Source organism: Musca vetustissima, unplaced genomic scaffold (genome assembly GCF_032173495.1).
Source record: "Musca vetustissima isolate MV318-11 ecotype Yass unplaced genomic scaffold, APGP_CSIRO_Mvet_v1 utg11543, whole genome shotgun sequence".
In the NCBI taxonomy this organism is placed as follows: Eukaryota; Metazoa; Arthropoda; class Insecta; order Diptera; family Muscidae; genus Musca; species Musca vetustissima.
In genome coordinates, this window is record NW_026882310.1 from 315,648 (window position 1) to 333,770 (window position 18,123).

Consider the following 18,123-nt stretch of genomic DNA (forward strand, 5'->3'; position numbering starts at 1 on the left):
CAGAGATCGTGGGAATAAACAAAGATTTTTATGAGCATCTTTCCCATAATGGTAAATGAAAAATAAAGCCTATCCCAGACCAGAAAAAATGCAACTCAGAAACATAGTATTCCAATTTCTTTTGTCGGGAAAAAATGTTTTCTCCTGTTAATTTTTTATGAAGGCGTGGGAAACCGATTTCATAAAAAATTAAATTTCTCACGAAAATTGTCTTTCTCTCCCCGAGATCTGTGGGAAAATTTAAAAACTATCACGTAGTTTATCAATATGTGTAACAGGCTAACAGAATACCGATATCGTCGATGTTAAAAGGACATAAAATACCAACTACCATCATTTTTAAAGAACATTCAGAATAGTTTCCTTTCTATCTGCATGTGAAACAAGACAACGAACAGATTTTAAAATCAGTTCCATTTATTTTTTTCTGAACACGTGTTTTTTACACTTGTTATTTTTCTTATCGCACATAATTTTGGACTCATGGGAATGTGTTGAGCAGTTTAGATACTTTTTCCCATAATTATAAATTCAAAACAAAGGATACTCCAGAAAAACTAAAAAACAAAAAATTCCCATCACCTTTGTCGGTAAACCTTTTCTCATGTTCTCTTTTTATGGAAGCGTGGGAAACCAGTTTCATAAAAAAATTTAAATTCTCATGAAAATTGTCTGTCCATCCACGAAATAAATCTGTGGGAAAACTCTCACGTAATTTATCAATATTTGTAACAGGTTAGCAGAATTTCGATATCGCAATCGTTAGCAGGATTTCGAACTAACTACACAATTTTGTGTTAAGAAAATAGTTTTGAATAGTTTTCTACCTGTTTTAAAACAAGACAAATTTCAACATATTTTCAAAACCAATTCCATTGAATTTCGTTCTGAACGCGTGCTTACTCTTGTTATATTTCTTCTCATATACAATTTGGTGAGCGGTTACACTTTCTGTAGGCAGGGATATTGATGAATTGACTCGTGGGAATGTGTTGAGATTTCCAGCTATGCTTTTCTCATATTTCTCCATCTCACCAATATATCACCCTGAATGTACTTTAAGAAATTGTATTATTTGTGGGGTACAGAAAAAAACCTCGCGAAAATGCAAGCTAAGCGGCTAAAATTGTGAATGGTGTTTATGGTTCCGATACTGTAACATCCAATTATGTGCAATTTTGGTTTCATAGATTCCGTTCAGGAATTTTTTGATGTTAAAGACGCGCAGGTAGGCCGGTCGTCGAAAATATCAACAAAATCAGAGAAACGCTCGAAGTTGACCGGCATATCGACCATAAAACTGTTTTAAACCATTTTACAATTGACCAGAAACGGCCACAAGAGGTGGCGTGTTCAGATACACATCTACAGTGACTCGCCAGAAACTTTAAGAGCTTGGTTGGGAAGTTTTAATGCATCCGGCATACAGTCCGGACTTGGTACCAACCGATTATCATATTTTTCTTGCAGTGCCAAATATTTTAATGGTAAAAAAATAATTGGTATATAGGGAGGATTGTGAAAATCGACTACTAGAGTTTTTTTTTTTTTTTTTGCAAATTGAGAGCAGGACTTCTATGAGAGAGGCATTATGATTTTACCTTTAAAATGGCAACATATGCATATTTGGGCCAAATCGGATATTCCGAAGCATGTTAAATAAAGTCCTATAGTTCGTATACAAATAATAGATTTTTTTCTCCCAACCTAATACAGTAGAACTTCGTTAATTCGTACCTCGATAATTCGTAATCTTCGATAAATCGTAACAAACTGTCGGTCCCTTGAAAAAATCTCGATATTTCGTAAAATTTACACGCAGTTTGGTCCCCTCGAAAAACCTCGATATTCGTATTTTTTATTTTAACCTCTTTAATTCGTATTACCGAGATATTCGTAATTACCGAGATATTCGTAATCTTCGATAATTCGTAAAAATTTGCTGGTCCCTTGAATTACGAATTATCGAAGTTCTACTGTATTTCCATATATCATCACTTTCCCATGAGAAAATATAACTCTGAGTGATATATTTCACCATTCTTCATAGAAATACATTGAAAAATTCTGATCTCCTGGCATTTCTTTAGCTCAACGCGGTGTTATTTTACAAAAATTCACACAGACAGACAACTTACAAAATAAAATCTTTTACCACTTTCCTACGAAACATTTCCCCGAAAATGTCAAACCATCAAATCTTCCCATGTCCCTCTTACTACCTGTGAACAGTCTCTTCATAATGACAATGTTCTCCTTAGACATTTTCACATTACACTCAAATCTCATGAATTTCTGTGTAGCCTCTTCTTCGTAGAAAATGGTTTCAAAAAGTTCTGAGCTTCTGCTACATATTTAGCTGAACACGGTGTTTTTTACCGCAAATTCTCACGGTAAACCAATCGATGATCGCATCGATCCTTTTCGCAATCATCGTGAGAATCTTATTTAAATATCTGAACACAATTCCCACGAGTCAATTCCCTGAGAAAATCCTTCGTGATAAAAAAATCCTTAAATACACTAAACCGTAACATTTTCTCATACAACAAGTGCATTTCCCATATTCAACTACCTCCCAACGATGGCATATTTAGTCCTGGGAATTCCTCATTCTATGATCCCTTTCCCACAGAAGAAAAATCCTTGAATTCTTTGTGTCTAAAGAATTTTCCTTTACTCTTCACAGAAATGCTACCATAAATACTGAGCTCCTGGTATATCATTAGCTCAACACGGTGTTATTTTAACACAAATTCTCACGATAGACACCTATATCATCATCGATCCCATTCGTAACCATCGTGAGAATCGTATTTAAAAATCTCAACACATTTCCCACGAGACAATTAATTTTCTTAGAAAATCGTTAGCGATAAAAAAATCATTCCCAAACAACCCAAGCAATCAACACTTTCCCATGCAGCTCCAACTACCTCTCAACAATTCCGTAACGTATATTTTCTCACGGGAAATTGTATATGATGATTCTTTTCCCGCAACAAAAAATTCCATAAAATTATGTGTGTCCTTTTTAATGATTTTTCCTTCTTTCTTCATTGAAATGCGTTCGAAAATTCTGAGCGCCTGGTATATATTTAGCTGAAGACGGTGTTATGTTACAAAAATTCTCACGATCAACTCTTTCAATCATCGATCTCGTTCGTAGCCATCGTGAGAATCTTTTTTAAAATTCTCAACACATTTCCCACGAGACAAAATTCTCTGAGAAAATCCTTTGTGATAAAAATCGATCCTCAAAAAACCCATGTCATTAAAATTTTCCCATATAGCAAGTGCATGGGAACTCAACAGCCACTCATCGATCGCATAACGATCGATCATAAGAATTGTTCATTCTGTGATCAATTTTCCCTAAAAACACCACCCTTGAATTTGTGTGTGATCTTTTCAATGGAGTTTTTTTTTTAATTCTTTCTAGAAATACATGCTATCAACAAATGCTGAGCTCCTGGTATCAATTTAGCGGAACACGATGTTATTTTAGAAAAATTCTCACAACAAATCGATCTCGTTCGCAACCATCGTGAGAATTTGTCTTAAAAATAAATCTCAACACATTTCCCACGAGACAACAAATTCTTTGTGATAAAAACAGATTCTCCTCAAATAACCCAAGCTATTAAAATGTTCCCACACAACAAGTGCATGGGAACTAAATGGTCACTCAGCGATCGCACAAGGAGCATAGGAAAATTTCATTTTATTGTCAGTCACTCTCCCAGGAAAATACCGATCAACCCTTACCATGAATTTGTGTATGACCTTTTTAATGGATTTTCCTCAATTCTTTTCAAATACTGGCAAAATTTTCTGGGCTCCTGGTATTTATTTAGCTCAACACGGCGTAATTTGATAACTAATTCTCACGGTAAACCTCCATAAAACTATCTCAATCATCATCGATCATGGGAATATCTCACACTTTCCCACGAGACACACTTCCAAAATCCACGTAATTCCTTTTCTTTAAAAAATTCCTTAGTGATGAAAAGCAGGATTCTTGAAAAATCTCACACTACGATTTTCCCATGCAACAAGTGCATGGGGAGAAGAAAGAAATTCCCACACATTAAAAAACATATATTATTTTTCTTTTATGTACCATATTCTCCCTTTCAGAATTTAAAATAGTTTTTCTTCCGTTGAAGAGTTTTTCCAATGTTCTCACGCTCTTCCTTAGTGTGGGAAAATTTACAACAATAATCCAACTAAATTTCCTGAGCGCCTAATACAACATTTTGAAAAAAGTCGAAAGTGGTGTTCAAAATTCTCACGATTTGAGGAAAATTCTCAGGCTCATACAAAGATTTCCCACGAATCTTCTTTTCTCAAGACAAATTTTTCCAAATATGAGAAAAATATTCTGTGTGGGAATTTTTTGAAAATTGTGGGAATATCCATCATTGAGAACATATATTTTCTCTCACATTATCATTGTGATAATCTCCTTTCGCCTGAGTGTGTGTGCGGTGAAGGATATCACCAACACGTGCCATAGTTTGTTTAGGTAGCCCTCTGATCCCATTTAAGTGGATTTTTGTCACTTACCAATTTAGGGGATGAAAGGACGAACGTATGCATGTAACCGCATGCAAGCGATTAGGAATCCTTAAATGCATTGTAGTGAGGGGTTCATTGGAATAATTTTGGAATGTTTGAGGGGAAATATTTTTTGTCAGCAATAGTTCCGAACTAAAATTCCTGCTCGCCTATTACATGACATCGAATACATTGAAGATGGTGTAAAATTATTCTCACGCAAATGGGACATATCGTGGGAATCGTTTTTTAAATGGTGTGAACTTATTTTATTCCCATGGAGGGGAACGCTTTCCCATCGATGGTTCATGGGAATCCCAATAATCTGAGAAAATTCCATATAGAAGAAAATAAAAATTCGTTGGGTAATAAATATAGATGGTGGGATGGATAATCAATGCTTAGGGAACCTTCGAAGAAAGGTGTCATAGGCCATCTCAAATACATGAGAAACCTTTCGGGCTTTCTTAGGAGGATGGATCATGAAATATAAAAATCTTTAAAGGTTTATGGGGGATGTAAAGGAAGAAGATGTGGAAATCATCGGAATGTTCTAATCAAATATCTCCTAATACCAGATAGCAATTATTTAAAACAGTACAATTCCCATAATTTAAAATATCATGGGACCAGACAATATTTAAATATGTTAAATAAAACGAATAGTCGGAACTCTGTTGTAATTTCATAAAAAAAATTAATTTTTCCCTGAAAACCAGCATTTGTTCTGATTTTTCAAAGGAATTTCCACTGACAAAGCCATTGCAGCTACCATAAAACAATTTAGTTAGTATTTACAGTAGTAAAGACACAAACCACAAGGTGCTTCAAAAATTCATATAACACTACTATCTACCCAAATAGGGTGACACCGAGTAGAGAAAAAAAATAATTCTCATTTTATCGATGCCAGCCCTCTATTCTAAAAGAGGCCAGCCTTCAATCTATAGAAGACCAATTTATTGTCTATATAAACCCCGCCTGTTCCAGTTTCAGTCTATAGAAGGGCAGACATTTTGTTGTAAGATGTCAACCTATTGGAAGTCAGCCTTGTGTCTATTAAAAGCCAACCATACTTACCTTTTATAACTATAGGAGGCAAAATTCTCCGTTCTGTCTATAGAAGGAAACCCTTTCTTATATAAGGCCTGCCTTCTGGCTATAGATTGCCTTCCTTCTGTCTATAGAAACCCAGTCTTCCCTCCATTGAATGTCAGTCTTCTGCCCATAGAAGGTCACCATTATTTCCATATAAAGCCACCCTTCTGTCTATAGAAATCCAGCTTTCTGAGTATAGAAGGCCACCATTCTGTCTATAGAAGGCCAGCCTTCTGTCTATAGAAATCCAGCCTTCTGACTATAGAAGGCCAGCCTTTTTTCTATAGAAGGCCATCCTAATGTCTAGGAAAAGCCAATTTTCTGCCTATAGAAGTTCATCCTTAAGTCCAGAGAAGACCAGCCTTCTGTCAATTGAAATCCAGCATCCTGTCTATAGAAGGCCAGCCGTCTGTCTATAGAATGCCAGTGTTCTTACTAAAAAATGCTAGCTTTCTGTCTACAGAAATCCCTCCTTCTGACTATATATTCTGTCTATATAAGGTCAGATATTGGAGGACACCCTTCTGTCTATATGTCGACATCCTTATGTCCATAGAAGCCAGCCTTTTGTCTATGGATGGACAGCCTTTTGTCTATAGAAGTCCATAGAAATTCAGCCTTCTGACTATAGAAATCCAGTCTTCTGACCAGCCTTCGGTCTATATACGGTCATGCCTTTTCTCTATTGGACGACATCCTTTTGTCTAGGCAGCCTACTGTCTTTAGAAGAATAACCTACTTAGGGATTCTATAGAAAATACTCATAACCTCAGTACCTGAGGTATTTAAAATTTTGAGATGATATCCACAATAATTTCTCATTCACTAAGGCCCGATTTTTTAGCTTTGATTTTTTTCTATTTTTCGTTCCTACGGACGACTTTTTCCCATACAATTGGAACGAATCCAATTCCCATCGTTTGAAATTCCCACGCTGCAACTTATTGGCGTGAGAAAAAACTTGAATCATCTACAGTGGCATTGAATTCACGTAACAGGCATTCAGAAATTTTAGTTAGAAATTTCTCCTAAAAATAGTATTTCTTTTTAAAAATGTTCCCATAATTAGAAAACGTTTAAGGATTCTTAATCACTTGCATGCGTCTATATGCACACGTTCGTCTTTTTCATCCCCTAAATTGGTAACTGACAAAACCACTTAAATGTCAGTACACAACTACCTAAACAGAATTTGGCACGTGTTGGTTAAACCCAACACACACACTGAAACAAGAGAAGGAGAATATCACAATGATAATGAGAGGAGAATATCATCATTCAAGAAATAGATTTTCCCACAATTATCCACAAAATTCCCACACTGGAAAATTTCTTAACCTTGGGAAAAATTTTCCTTAAGAAGAAACAAAGATTTCCCACACGTTGTGCCTTAGCCTGAGAATTTCCTTCAAATCGTGAGAATTTTCAACATCACTTTCGTATTTTTTAAAATGTTTGTATTAGGAGCTCAGGAAATTTAGTATGGATTTTATTTTGAATTTTCCCAAACTAAGAAAGATCGTGAGAAAATGGGAAAATACTTGCATGAAAGAAAACAAATTTCAATGAGTCTTAAGGGAGGATATAATATGTGTGAGAATTTTCCTTTCTCCCCATGCACTTGTTGCTTGGGAAAAATTGATGTCTGATATTTTTTAAGGATCTTTCTTTTCAACACTAAGAAGTTTTTTATGAATAGACTTTTTTCAATTGTCTCGTGGGAATGTGTTAAGATGTTATTCCCATGATCGATAGTGATTGAGAATTTTGTGGAGTTTATCGTGAGAATTTGTGATAAAACTACACCTTGTTGAGTAAAAAAGATACCAGGGGCTCAGCATTTTTGGTAGTACTTTTATTAGGACTCAAAAAAAAAAAAAATCGGGGGCTGTTTGTGTTCTCGTGGGGAAGTGATCAAATAATGCCTATAAATATAAATGCATATGAGACCATTGAGAATACCCATGCACTTGTTGTATGAGAAAATTGTAATGTCTTGGGTTATTTGAGAATCTTACTTTTATTGCAAAGGATTTCTCAAGGAATTGTCTCGTGGGAAATTTGTTGAGATTAAAAAAAAGATTCTCACGATGTTTACGAACGAAATCGGTGATTATGGTTTAACGTGAGAATTTGTGGTAAAATAACACCGTTTTGAGCTACAGAAATACCAGTAGCTCAGGAATTTCGATAGTATTTCAATGATGAATTAAGGAAAGCTCCTTAAAAAAGTCACACAAAAATTCAAGGGTGTGTTCTTCTGTGGGAAAGTGATCACAGAATGAATATTCCCATAACACATTATGAGATCGTTGAGGGGTAGTTATGTATAGGAAATACACTTGTTGTATGGGAAAATTAAGGGATCTGTTTTTTGCATCACTATGAATTTTTACAAGGATTTTTGTCTTGTGGGAATGTGTTAAGATTTTCAAAAATGTTCCCATGACAAAAGATCGATGATTATTAGGAGAAATCGTGAGAAATTAGTGTAAAATAACAGTGTTGAACTATGAAATCAGAATTTTGGTAGGCATGGGTGAAATAAAAAAAGGCATCAACATGTCAGATAAAAAATTCAAGGGTTTTCCGACAAGGCAAATGTCACATAAAAATGTCCAATGAAAATTGAATCATTATGGTGAGATTGGTGTGAGGTAGTTGAGGTGCTTTGGAAAATTGAATTGCTTGAAATATTTGAATATCCTTTATTAACACAAGGAACTTTCTGAAGGAATTGTCTTGTGGGATATTGCTACGGTTTTGAAAATAATGAGAGATAAGTTGTTGCCGTTTATCGTGAGATTTTTTGTTAAAAAATTAAGCATATACCAAAGGTTCGTAATTTGCAAGAGAGCATTCGCAGGAAGAATAAAGGATAGATGCAGAAAACGGGGATGGATTTATTAGCTGTTCTTGTGGAAAAGTTCTGATATTTCCCATGTCATATTTTGGTATCATAGCGAGACAATTGAGGGTTAAGGGGCGCTATCATGATTTGTAACAGGGGTTTATAACTGATACGAAATGGTATGGTTTTCGCGTGAATAAGTTTCTTGTACGGTGGAAAAATTTGCTTCGATCCTTAAAGGATATTTTCCCTCATTAATGGGGTTTCTTAAGGAATCCTTAAAGGATGTTTTTTTTTTCATTCCTAAAGATTTTCTTAAGAAATTGCCAAATGTGATTTTGTTATGATTTATGATTATTTGATTATTTCTATACTGAAAATTGAAGTCAGACGATTTTGTCTAAAAATAACGTGATGACCTAGGTGCTAGGGTCCTTTTCGTATATTTTACCCTACAATTGTTGGTACAAAACCAAATGTAGATATAACAGATAAAAATATTCTCAGGTTATGATTATTTTCTGGCACCTATTTTGCAGTCCTGATTTCGTCTTCTACAAGAAAAAAAAAAAATAGCCCTTGGTCCTAATGAAATTTATTTATAGAAAAAATTATCCTCAGGATCTGTGTGTGTGTGTGTTTTTTTTTAATAAATAATATTATGACTATTTCAATAAAAAAATCTACCCCTATAATATTTTCCATAGGCAAAAAAAAAAAAAATCTTCTCAGTTCCAGAGGATTTGAGTTTGTATTTTGTCTTCAATATAGAAAATGTTCTTCCGGAAATGATTATTTTCTACAGTAAAAGAATTATCCTCAGCTCCCGAAAACTTTATGGTTTCATATCTAATTTACTGAGGAGAAAAAGTCTATGGTCAGAAGTCAGAACTCACATAAAAAAAATTAATAAAAAATACTCAGGCCCCTCTACTCCAAAAAAAAAATTAATTGATTGAAATTATATGAACAAAAGTATCACTTACTGAACATATTTTTCTATAGAAAATATCCTGATGTACTGGGAACTTTCTTTTAAATTATGCTTACGACCTGACGATTTGTTTATAAATCATAAATAGAAAGGTTATCCTAAGGGCTTAGTTCCAATGGAAATGTTCTGAAAAAAGCAAACTCTCAGGTCTCCTTAAACCCTTCGAACATTATAAAAAATTATGCTTATATTCTGAGGACTTCCTAAATGCAGGAAAATATATGCCTAGGTTTCCTATAAAAAATAATAAATTTATATCAAGGTCGGAGTATATATTTTCCTTTATTTAAAAATGCATCCCTATGTCCTAGGAAAAATACTTTTCTATAAAAAATATTTGCTCACGTCTTGATGGTCCTTATGGCTTTTTCCTAGGAAAGAATATCACCAAAACCTGATGACTTATTTTATACATAAAATTACTGTGAAGTTTTCCTAAACCTATTTCTAGGTACAGAGGGCATTTTTCATAAAAATACGTATACGCAGATCCTCATATATTTTTTTCTATATAAAAAGATCCTCCAAAAATGTTTGCATAGAAAATCATGCTATTGACAAATTATCTTCTGCTTTTGAGAAGTTTTTATTAGAAACAAATCCTCAGGTTCCGATTTTTTTTGAACACTTATTATATTCTCTTTCTATAAAAAAGGGTTCTTAATGTCACGCGGAAAATTTTCTACAGGACAGATTTTTCTATGGACAATTATTCAACCTTAAGAATTGATGTTAGATTTTTCTATAAAAATCCTCTGGTAATATTTTTTCTAAAAACATTTTTTATCCTCAGGTTTTCTGGAAAAAATATTGTATCCACAGGAACCGAGGTTGTATTTTTCAACGGATTGGTTTATCTTCTGGACCTGAGGGTTTGAATATATATTGCCCCGGAATTCTTTATGGTATTTCTCTCATTGCTGATAATGTCCTCTCTATAATGATGCCCTGGCTCCGGAATGCTCTTCTCAATCTGATAATGTTTTGTAATTCATTTTATCTGTTAATCCTCAAGTCTGGAAGACTTTTTCAATCATTATCCTCTGATTTTGAGAGTTTTTCCTGTAGAAAAATGTACCATATGGTCCTAAGATCTTTCTTTTTTTCTTTGAAGATTAACAAAATTTCATCTTTTTCTTAAGCTTAATTCAATATTTTATTTTGAGCCGTAGTATTTTTTAAATGCTTTAAACATTTTCATTTTGTCGTTCACATATTTTTTTTACTTAACACAATAATCCTTTCGTTGTTGGCGTATAACAGCCTCCAATTTAAGGCAGCGTTCCCGCAAGGAACCATTCTCCTTTTGGAGAATGTCAATGGTGGCATCCTTCTTTTCAATGGCTTGTTGGACCCTGAGAACAAATTGGGCAAGATTAGAAATTAAACAAAATTTGAAGTTATAGATTCGGTTACCTCTTGTGAATCTTTTGAATTTCCTCGTCGCGTTCCATTTTCAATGCCTGCACCTCACTCTGGACTTCGTTGCGAAGATTCTCACGCAATCGATCACGTTCCATGAGCAATTCGGAGGACATCTAAAAGGCAAGGAGGAATAAATTATTTAACAATTCAAATGAAATGCAATTTTAAATTTCGGAATTGTTGGCAATATATGGTTTCGGGATCAAATAAATATTATTTAAAAACAAAAATTTATATTTTTTATATATTTATATTTAAACTATCATTTAACTTACCTTCTTACTATGTTCCAATTCAATTTGCAACTGTTTCACCTCAGCCTGAAAATTTCGAACCTGGGCATCGGATTCCGCCAATTTCGATCTGGTGTCATTGTATTTTTCTCTCACCGATTTTTCCAGGTTCTCCAACTCCTGCAAGTCCTTTTCATATTTTTCACGGAGACGGCTAGAAAATAAAAAAAAGATAAAAATAGACCAAAAATGTTGTACCCTTCAAAATAGATTTTGAAATACCTCATCTTATTTTCAAATTCTTCATTATTTTTCAACGCCTCCGCGTCCATGCGCTGGACAATGGCATCGATTTGACGATCTCTTTCAGCACGATAATGTTGACGTATTGAATTCTCCTTTTCCGCCTGTTGGGCCTTACACTGACTTTCGTATTCCTTTTTCCAGAGCTCAAAATCGGCTTCATATTGTTTTTCGATGGTGTTAATACGATTCAAGAATTTTTCTTCTTGTTTCGACATTTTTTCTTGCAATTCGGTAATGGTTTGATCTAATTCCTGCTCCTTTTCACGTTGCCATTCGGAACGTTTAGTTTGTAGTTCTAATTCCTTGGATTTCAATTCATTTTGCAGACGTTCTTTTTCGTTATTAAAATCTTCGGCTAGTTTTTGTTTTTGCTCATCGAAGGATTTGCGCTCCTCTTCCAGCTGGCGTTCGAATCTGGGGGAGAGAGGAGAGACAATAAGATTTTACTATAGGGATTTTTTTCAACCTCAGGACCCGAAGTGAAATTTTTCATAGACAATTTTGAACCTCAAGACCTACAATGAGATTTTTTTCTATAGAAACATTTTTTAACCTCAGGATAAAAGCTGAACTTTTTTCTATAAAAAAATTTCAACAACAGGACCTGAAGTGACATTTTTCCTATCGAAACTTTTTCAACATCAGAACATGAGGTCAGATTTTTCTATAGAAAATTTTCAACCTCAGGACCTGAGGTCAGATTTTTCTATAGAAAATTTTCAACCTCAGGACCTGAGGTCAGATTTTTCTATAGAAAATTTTCAACCTCAGGAAAATTTTCAACCTCAGGACCTGAGGTCAGATTTTTCTATAGAAAATTTTCAACCTCAGGACCTGAGGTCAGATTTTTCTATAGAAAATTTTCAACCTCAGGACCTGAGGTCAGATTTTTCTATAGAAAATTTTCAACCTCAGGACCTGAGGTCAGATTTTTCTATAGAAAATTTTCAACCTCAGGACCTGAGGTCAGATTTTCCTATAGAGAAATTTTCAACCTCAGGACCTGAGGTAAGATTTTTCTATAGAGAAATTTTCAACCTCAGGACCTGTGGTCAGATTTTTCTATAGAAACATTTTCAACCTCAGGACCTGAGGTCAGATTTTTCTATAGAAAAATTTTCAAACTCAGGACCTGAGGTCAGATTTTTCTATAGAGAAATTTTTAACCTCAGGACCTGTGGTCAGATTTCTTTCTATATAAAAATGTTCAACTTCAGGACCTGAGGTCAGATTCTTCTATAGAACAATTTTTCAACCTCAGGACCTGTGGTCAGATTTCTTTCTATAGAAAAATTTTCAAACCTCAGGACCTGAGGCCAGATTTTTCTATAGAAAAATTTTCAACCTCAGGACCTGAGGCCAGATTTTTCTATAGAAAAATTTTCAACCTCAGGACCTGAGGTCAGATTTTTCTATAGAAAATTTTCAACCTCAGGACCTGAGGTCAGATAAAAAATTTTCAACCTCAGGACCTGAGGTCAGATTTTTCTATAGAAAATTTTCAACCTTAGGACCTGAGGTCAGATTTCTTTCTATATTAAAATGTACAACATCAGGACCTGAGGCCAGATTTTTTTATAGACAATTTTTTCAAACTCAGGACCTGAGGTCAGATTTTTCTATAGAAAATTTTTCAACCTCAGGACCTGAGTTCAGATTTTTCTATAGAAAATTTTCAACCTCAGGACCTGAGATCAGATTTTTCTTTAGAAAATTTTTGAACCTCAGGACCTGAGGTCAGATTTTTTTTTTTTTTTAGAAAATTTTTGAACCTCATGACCTGAGGTCAGATTTTTCTTTAGAAAATTTTTGAACCTCAGGGCTTGAGGTCAGGTCTTTCTACAGAAATTTTGAAAATCAGGACCTGAGGTCACATTTTCTAAAGAAAATGTTTCATCCCCAGGACCTGAGATGGTATTTTTTCTCTAGAAACCTAGGATTTAGTAGATAAATTTTCGAATTTAAAAATTCCTACCTCTCCCTTATGGCATTTCTCTCCTTGCTAATAATCGACTCTCTATCCTGGGCACAGGACTCACGAATACTATTTTCAATCTGCTCATGTTTTAGACGAGCCTCCTCCAAAGCATCCAGCAGCTGTTGTTGATGGGCCCTCTTAAGTTCGGTGATTTGTTGCTGATGATTGCAGTTCATTTTATTTATTTCCGCCTCAAGACCCTTCACAGTCAATTCCTAAAAAAATATCCGTAAATTTTCTTTAACCCATTCTCCACAATTTTCCTCAATCCCTACCTTAATCTTCTTGGTATTTTCTCGAACCCATCTTTCGCGGCGTATTTTCTCTCCAGCCAACGTGGTTTCCTTTACTCGGGCGACTTCGGTTTCCAATTTATGTTCCCAGGCTTGATTTTGACTTTCGAGGCGACGAGTGAGGGCTGCGACTTTTTCGCATAGCGATCCTTTATCTTTCAACAGCTGTTCGATGAAACCCTGATGCCTCTTAACAATGGTCTCGTAGTGTTTCTTTTGCTCCCTCATACGATTGGCGGAATTGGCCTTTTCCGCTCGTATGGTCTTCTGTTTTTCGGTACGTATTTTCATAACATGCTCCTTGGAGAGATGTACCGCATTGGCCAGCTCATTGGCTCGAAGGCTTAGGGCAATCACCCGACGTGCCAATTGATGATTGGGTAGCATTAGCAAATCGGAGAGCCTGAAGAGAAAAGAAGATAATTTTTTAAGATTTAAGGACACAATTTTTTTTTAAGTATCCACTTACTTCGGAACATCTTCTGCAATATCTGGTTCGACCACAAACTCCACCTCTGTCCTATTGCTATCCGGCATAGATCGCCTGGTCTCCAGCAATGTTTTCTCACAACTATCCTCCACATTGTCCAAATAGCTGAGAATATCTCGAAACTTGTCTGGAGATTTTGGTGGCTTTTCGGATTCCGTAGTTGGATGAGGTGTACCCACGCTTGGCGTAGTGCTCAGCTTTAGATCCATTTCGGAATTCATGCGTTCGGCCAAATTATCTAGAAGGCAAGTCGGGAGTTTGGAAACTTGGAATTAGGAAAAAGGGTTTCAGGACTAAACGAAAAAAATTACAGATTCTTCTGAAGTACAGAGGACATATTTTTCTACAGGATAAAATGCTACAGAACCTGTGGGGATTTTTACTATAGGAAGAAAAATTCTATACTCACCCTTCTTTTTATCCTCTTCAATCTCCTTGATCACCGATACAATTTCCTCATAGGTCGAATCATCCTGCGACTGATCCAACGATTTCAGCGAATGTTTATCCTCATCATCTGCCTCGCCTTCTGCGTCTTCCTCACCATCAGCATCCATGGCATCTAAAGTCTCGCGTGTAAATTTTTCAAATGAATCATCCAGGGAGGCGGCATGCTTAGCCAGATCATCCCCATCCTTTTTCCTATTTTGGGCCTCCTCATGCATTGACATCCACGAATCGATTTTATCAATATTGAATTCTTGTAAATTGGAATCCTCACGCAAATTACCAAAACTCTTGGCCTTCTTAATGTTATTTTGGGTTAGCGGAGCTATGGTGGAAGCTGAGGGGGGCTTGGTTTTATTATTCTTCGTTTGGGTAGCCAAAATGGGAGTGGTGGCTGAGGCAGAGCTGGGCTTTTTGTTGTCATTTTCGGAATTTTTGTTGTTATTATTCTCCTTTTTCTTAATGATGTTGGCGGTGGATCCGGACACCTTTAGATAGTTATTTATTACGGATTCTGTGGTAGATTTCTTACCTCCCGAGCTCAAAGTTTCCAATTTGTTATCCATTTTCAAAATGTCCTTTTTGGCCATTTCACTTTTAAAGGCATTGAGGCTATTGTTTTTCTCCGCAATATTGTTGGGTTTGTCAAGACGTTCGCCGCTGGTTTGGGAGTTTAGCGAATATTTGGAAAGATAGGAGGGCAGTTCAAAATTGTTTAGACCATTGGAGGTTTTGGTACTGCTTGAGCCTTCATCTAAAATATTTTTTACCACCGAGTTTTCCAATTGTTCCCCCACAGCATTTTTATAGTCTCTTATGACCTGCGACTCTTCAGGCTCCTTGAGGTCCCTGGATATTTTATGGGAAGGTGAGAGGGAGGGCGATTTTTCCATTTCCGAATTTTTATTTTTATTCAAAGAAGTTTCCGCATAAAATTTACAGCTGGGCTGATTACAATAACACTTTGGACTGAGAGGATCCTGCAGGCTACTCGACGAAGAAGATCTTGTGCTACAGGAACAATTTTCCGAAGGACACTTGGGATATTCAAAGGTTTCCGCTACAACCTCCTCACCATTGGCTGGGGAACCAAAATGTACCGACTTTTTGAGACTCAAGTTGGAAAGTTCTTTGGTAAGACCCAATTTGGGTTTAGTTTCAAAATTATAATCCTCAGGCTTGACGGGACCTGGAGCTGAAATACTTTGTTCCTCTGAAGCTGCTATGTGTGGTTTATGAAAATAGGGATTTTCATAATCACTGGAATCGTTGTCACTTGGAATATTCGAGGATGAGGGTTTCGAAAATGATACCCTCCCTGGCAGATCAGGTTTCAAAGACCCCGATGTTTGATAATACGAATTATTTGTGGAAGTAACCTTGCTGGTATGCTGCATAGATTGTGTGGTGGATATTTTCCGTGTGGGGTTTCTAAGGGTGGTCATAAATTTTTCGTTATTCAGGGGGCGATGAAGACTGGAACAGCTACCACTTCGACGATATGAACTTAATTCCGATTGATTATCCCGACTAGAGGAAGCATCACCATCACTGTGAGTAGTCGAGGAGTTATCCTTACAAAGCCATGGCCTTCGAATGGGCTCATCCAACAATAATTTTAATAAATTCGAAGAGGACACGGATTGGAACCGCTGCTGTTGCCTTTTACTTAAATTCAAATTGGAATATTCCGAATCGGTATTTGTGCCAAACGAACCACAGGGGCTATGGAAATTTCTACCAAATTTCGGATCTGCCGATTGCGGGCGAAAGGGAAATGGTGAATTTTGGCAACGTCGATCAAAGAAACTTGCCGAACGTGGCCTCAACTGAGAGCTGGGTCTCTGTAATGTCCCACTTCTCAGGAGATTATTTTGTGAACTAAATTTTGGTTTGGGTTTTTGACGATTAACCAAATTTATCTGCAATTGGAGGTTAGGAGGTCTGTAAATTTTTGCATTTATCTGTTCGCCTTTAACGGGAAGATGAAAAACCTTACCTGTGAACCTCTCAAACTTAAATCCATACTAGAAAGGGGAATATTTAAAGGCGATTGTGGGTTTTCTTCTTTTTTCAAAAACTTTTTCCAATATTTTTTTACTTTTTTACATTTTTAGCACGACCCACTTCGTTTTTCCTTTTGTGACTAGGCAAACTTTTCTTCCAAACTTTTTCAATTTTTTCTTTCGATTTTCTTCAACCTCTTCAGACCACACCACACACGTCCACTCGCCTGGACTTGTATTGAACTTTTGTCTTGGCCATTTGCCACGAACCAAACGCATAGCTTGTACTATGTCGTCACCAGGGCAATATTCATATCGATTTGAAAGTTAGGACTTCACCCCGTTCCCCTCCCTTTCTATAGCCAAAAAATGCCATGTGTTTTAAATGGTCAAGCAAGGTGTATTCCTTTTTGGTTAACAACAGTTACTAGCCACCCTCTAAGACTTGGCCAGAACACGTGCCATATTGTCCTTAGTCATCGGTGGTGTGTGCGGAAGCGGAAAAGCTACCCTTTGTTAGACCTTGAAATATCATCCAATACTGGCTATAGGGTGCCATGTTGTCATGCTTGTTGTTTGTAAATATTTTCATTTTTTTTTTTGGATTGAAACGACAGGTGTTTTCGTGTTAACCCAGGAGGAAAATGCCGGTTAAAAGAGAAATTTTGAGAACAAAGAGATTTTATTTATAAATAGAGCAAAATATGAAATGAAAACATATAAGGCCATATCGAAATACTACTGTAGGTCCTTAAAAAAAAATATTTTAAAAAAACCACGCCTCATATAGGTCCTTGAAAAAAAATATTTTAAAAAAACCACGCCTCATATAGGTCCTTGAAAAAAAATATTTTAAAAAAAACCACGCCTCATATAGGTCCTTGAAAAAAAAATATTTTAAAACATACACGCCTCATACAGGTCCTTAAAAAAAATATTTTAAAACATACACGCCTCATACAGGTCCGTGAAAAAAAAAATATTTTAAAACATCCACGCCTCATACAGGCCCTTGAAAAAAATATTTTAAAAAATTCACGCCTCATACAGGTCCTTGAAAAAATATTTTAAAACATCCACGCCTCATACAGGTCCTTGAAAAAAAATATTTTAAAACATACACGCCTCATACAGGTCCTTGAAAAAAAAAATATTTTAAAACATCCACGCCTCATACAGGTCCTTGAAAAAAATATTGTAAAACATTCACGCCTCATGCAGGTCCTTAAAAAACATATTTTAAAAAATCCACGCCTCATACAGGTCATTAAAAAAATATTTAAAAAAATCCACGCCTCATACAGGTCCTTGAAAAAAATATTTAAAAAAATCCATGCCTCATACAGGTCCTTGAAAAAAAATATTTTAAAAAATCCACGCCTCATACAGGTCCTTAAAAACATATTTTAAAAAATCCACGCCTCATACAGGTGCTCGAA

At 35.7% G+C, this 18,123-nt stretch overlaps 1 protein-coding gene across 1 annotated transcript; it reads right to left on the reverse strand.

Annotated features, from left to right (window-relative positions):
- Positions 1-10,717: 10,717 nt before the first annotated feature.
- Positions 10,718-16,704, reverse strand: LOC133328627 (centrosomal protein of 131 kDa). The gene is made up of 9 exons (XM_061537171.1): positions 16,678-16,704; positions 14,641-16,600; positions 14,211-14,469; positions 13,724-14,144; positions 13,446-13,663; positions 11,447-11,884; positions 11,207-11,378; positions 10,923-11,044; positions 10,718-10,861 (listed from the first exon to the last, which is right to left on the reverse strand). The coding sequence occupies exons 1-9, from the start codon at positions 16,702-16,704 to the stop codon at positions 10,729-10,731; spliced, it is 3,750 nt and encodes a 1,249-aa protein (XP_061393155.1). The 3' UTR covers positions 10,718-10,728.
- Positions 16,705-18,123: the final 1,419 nt, after the last annotated feature.

Coding starts and splice junctions, on each gene's coding strand:
- LOC133328627 (XM_061537171.1), bottom strand. CDS start 16,704: ATGGATTTAAGTTTGAGAGGTTCACAG. Junction 13,664..13,723: donor AAAATACCAAGAAGATTAAG/GTAGGGATTGAG, acceptor ATATTTTTTTAG/GAATTGACTGTGAAGGGTCT. Junction 11,885..13,445: donor AGAAATGCCATAAGGGAGAG/GTAGGAATTTTT, acceptor TCTCTCCCCCAG/ATTCGAACGCCAGCTGGAAG.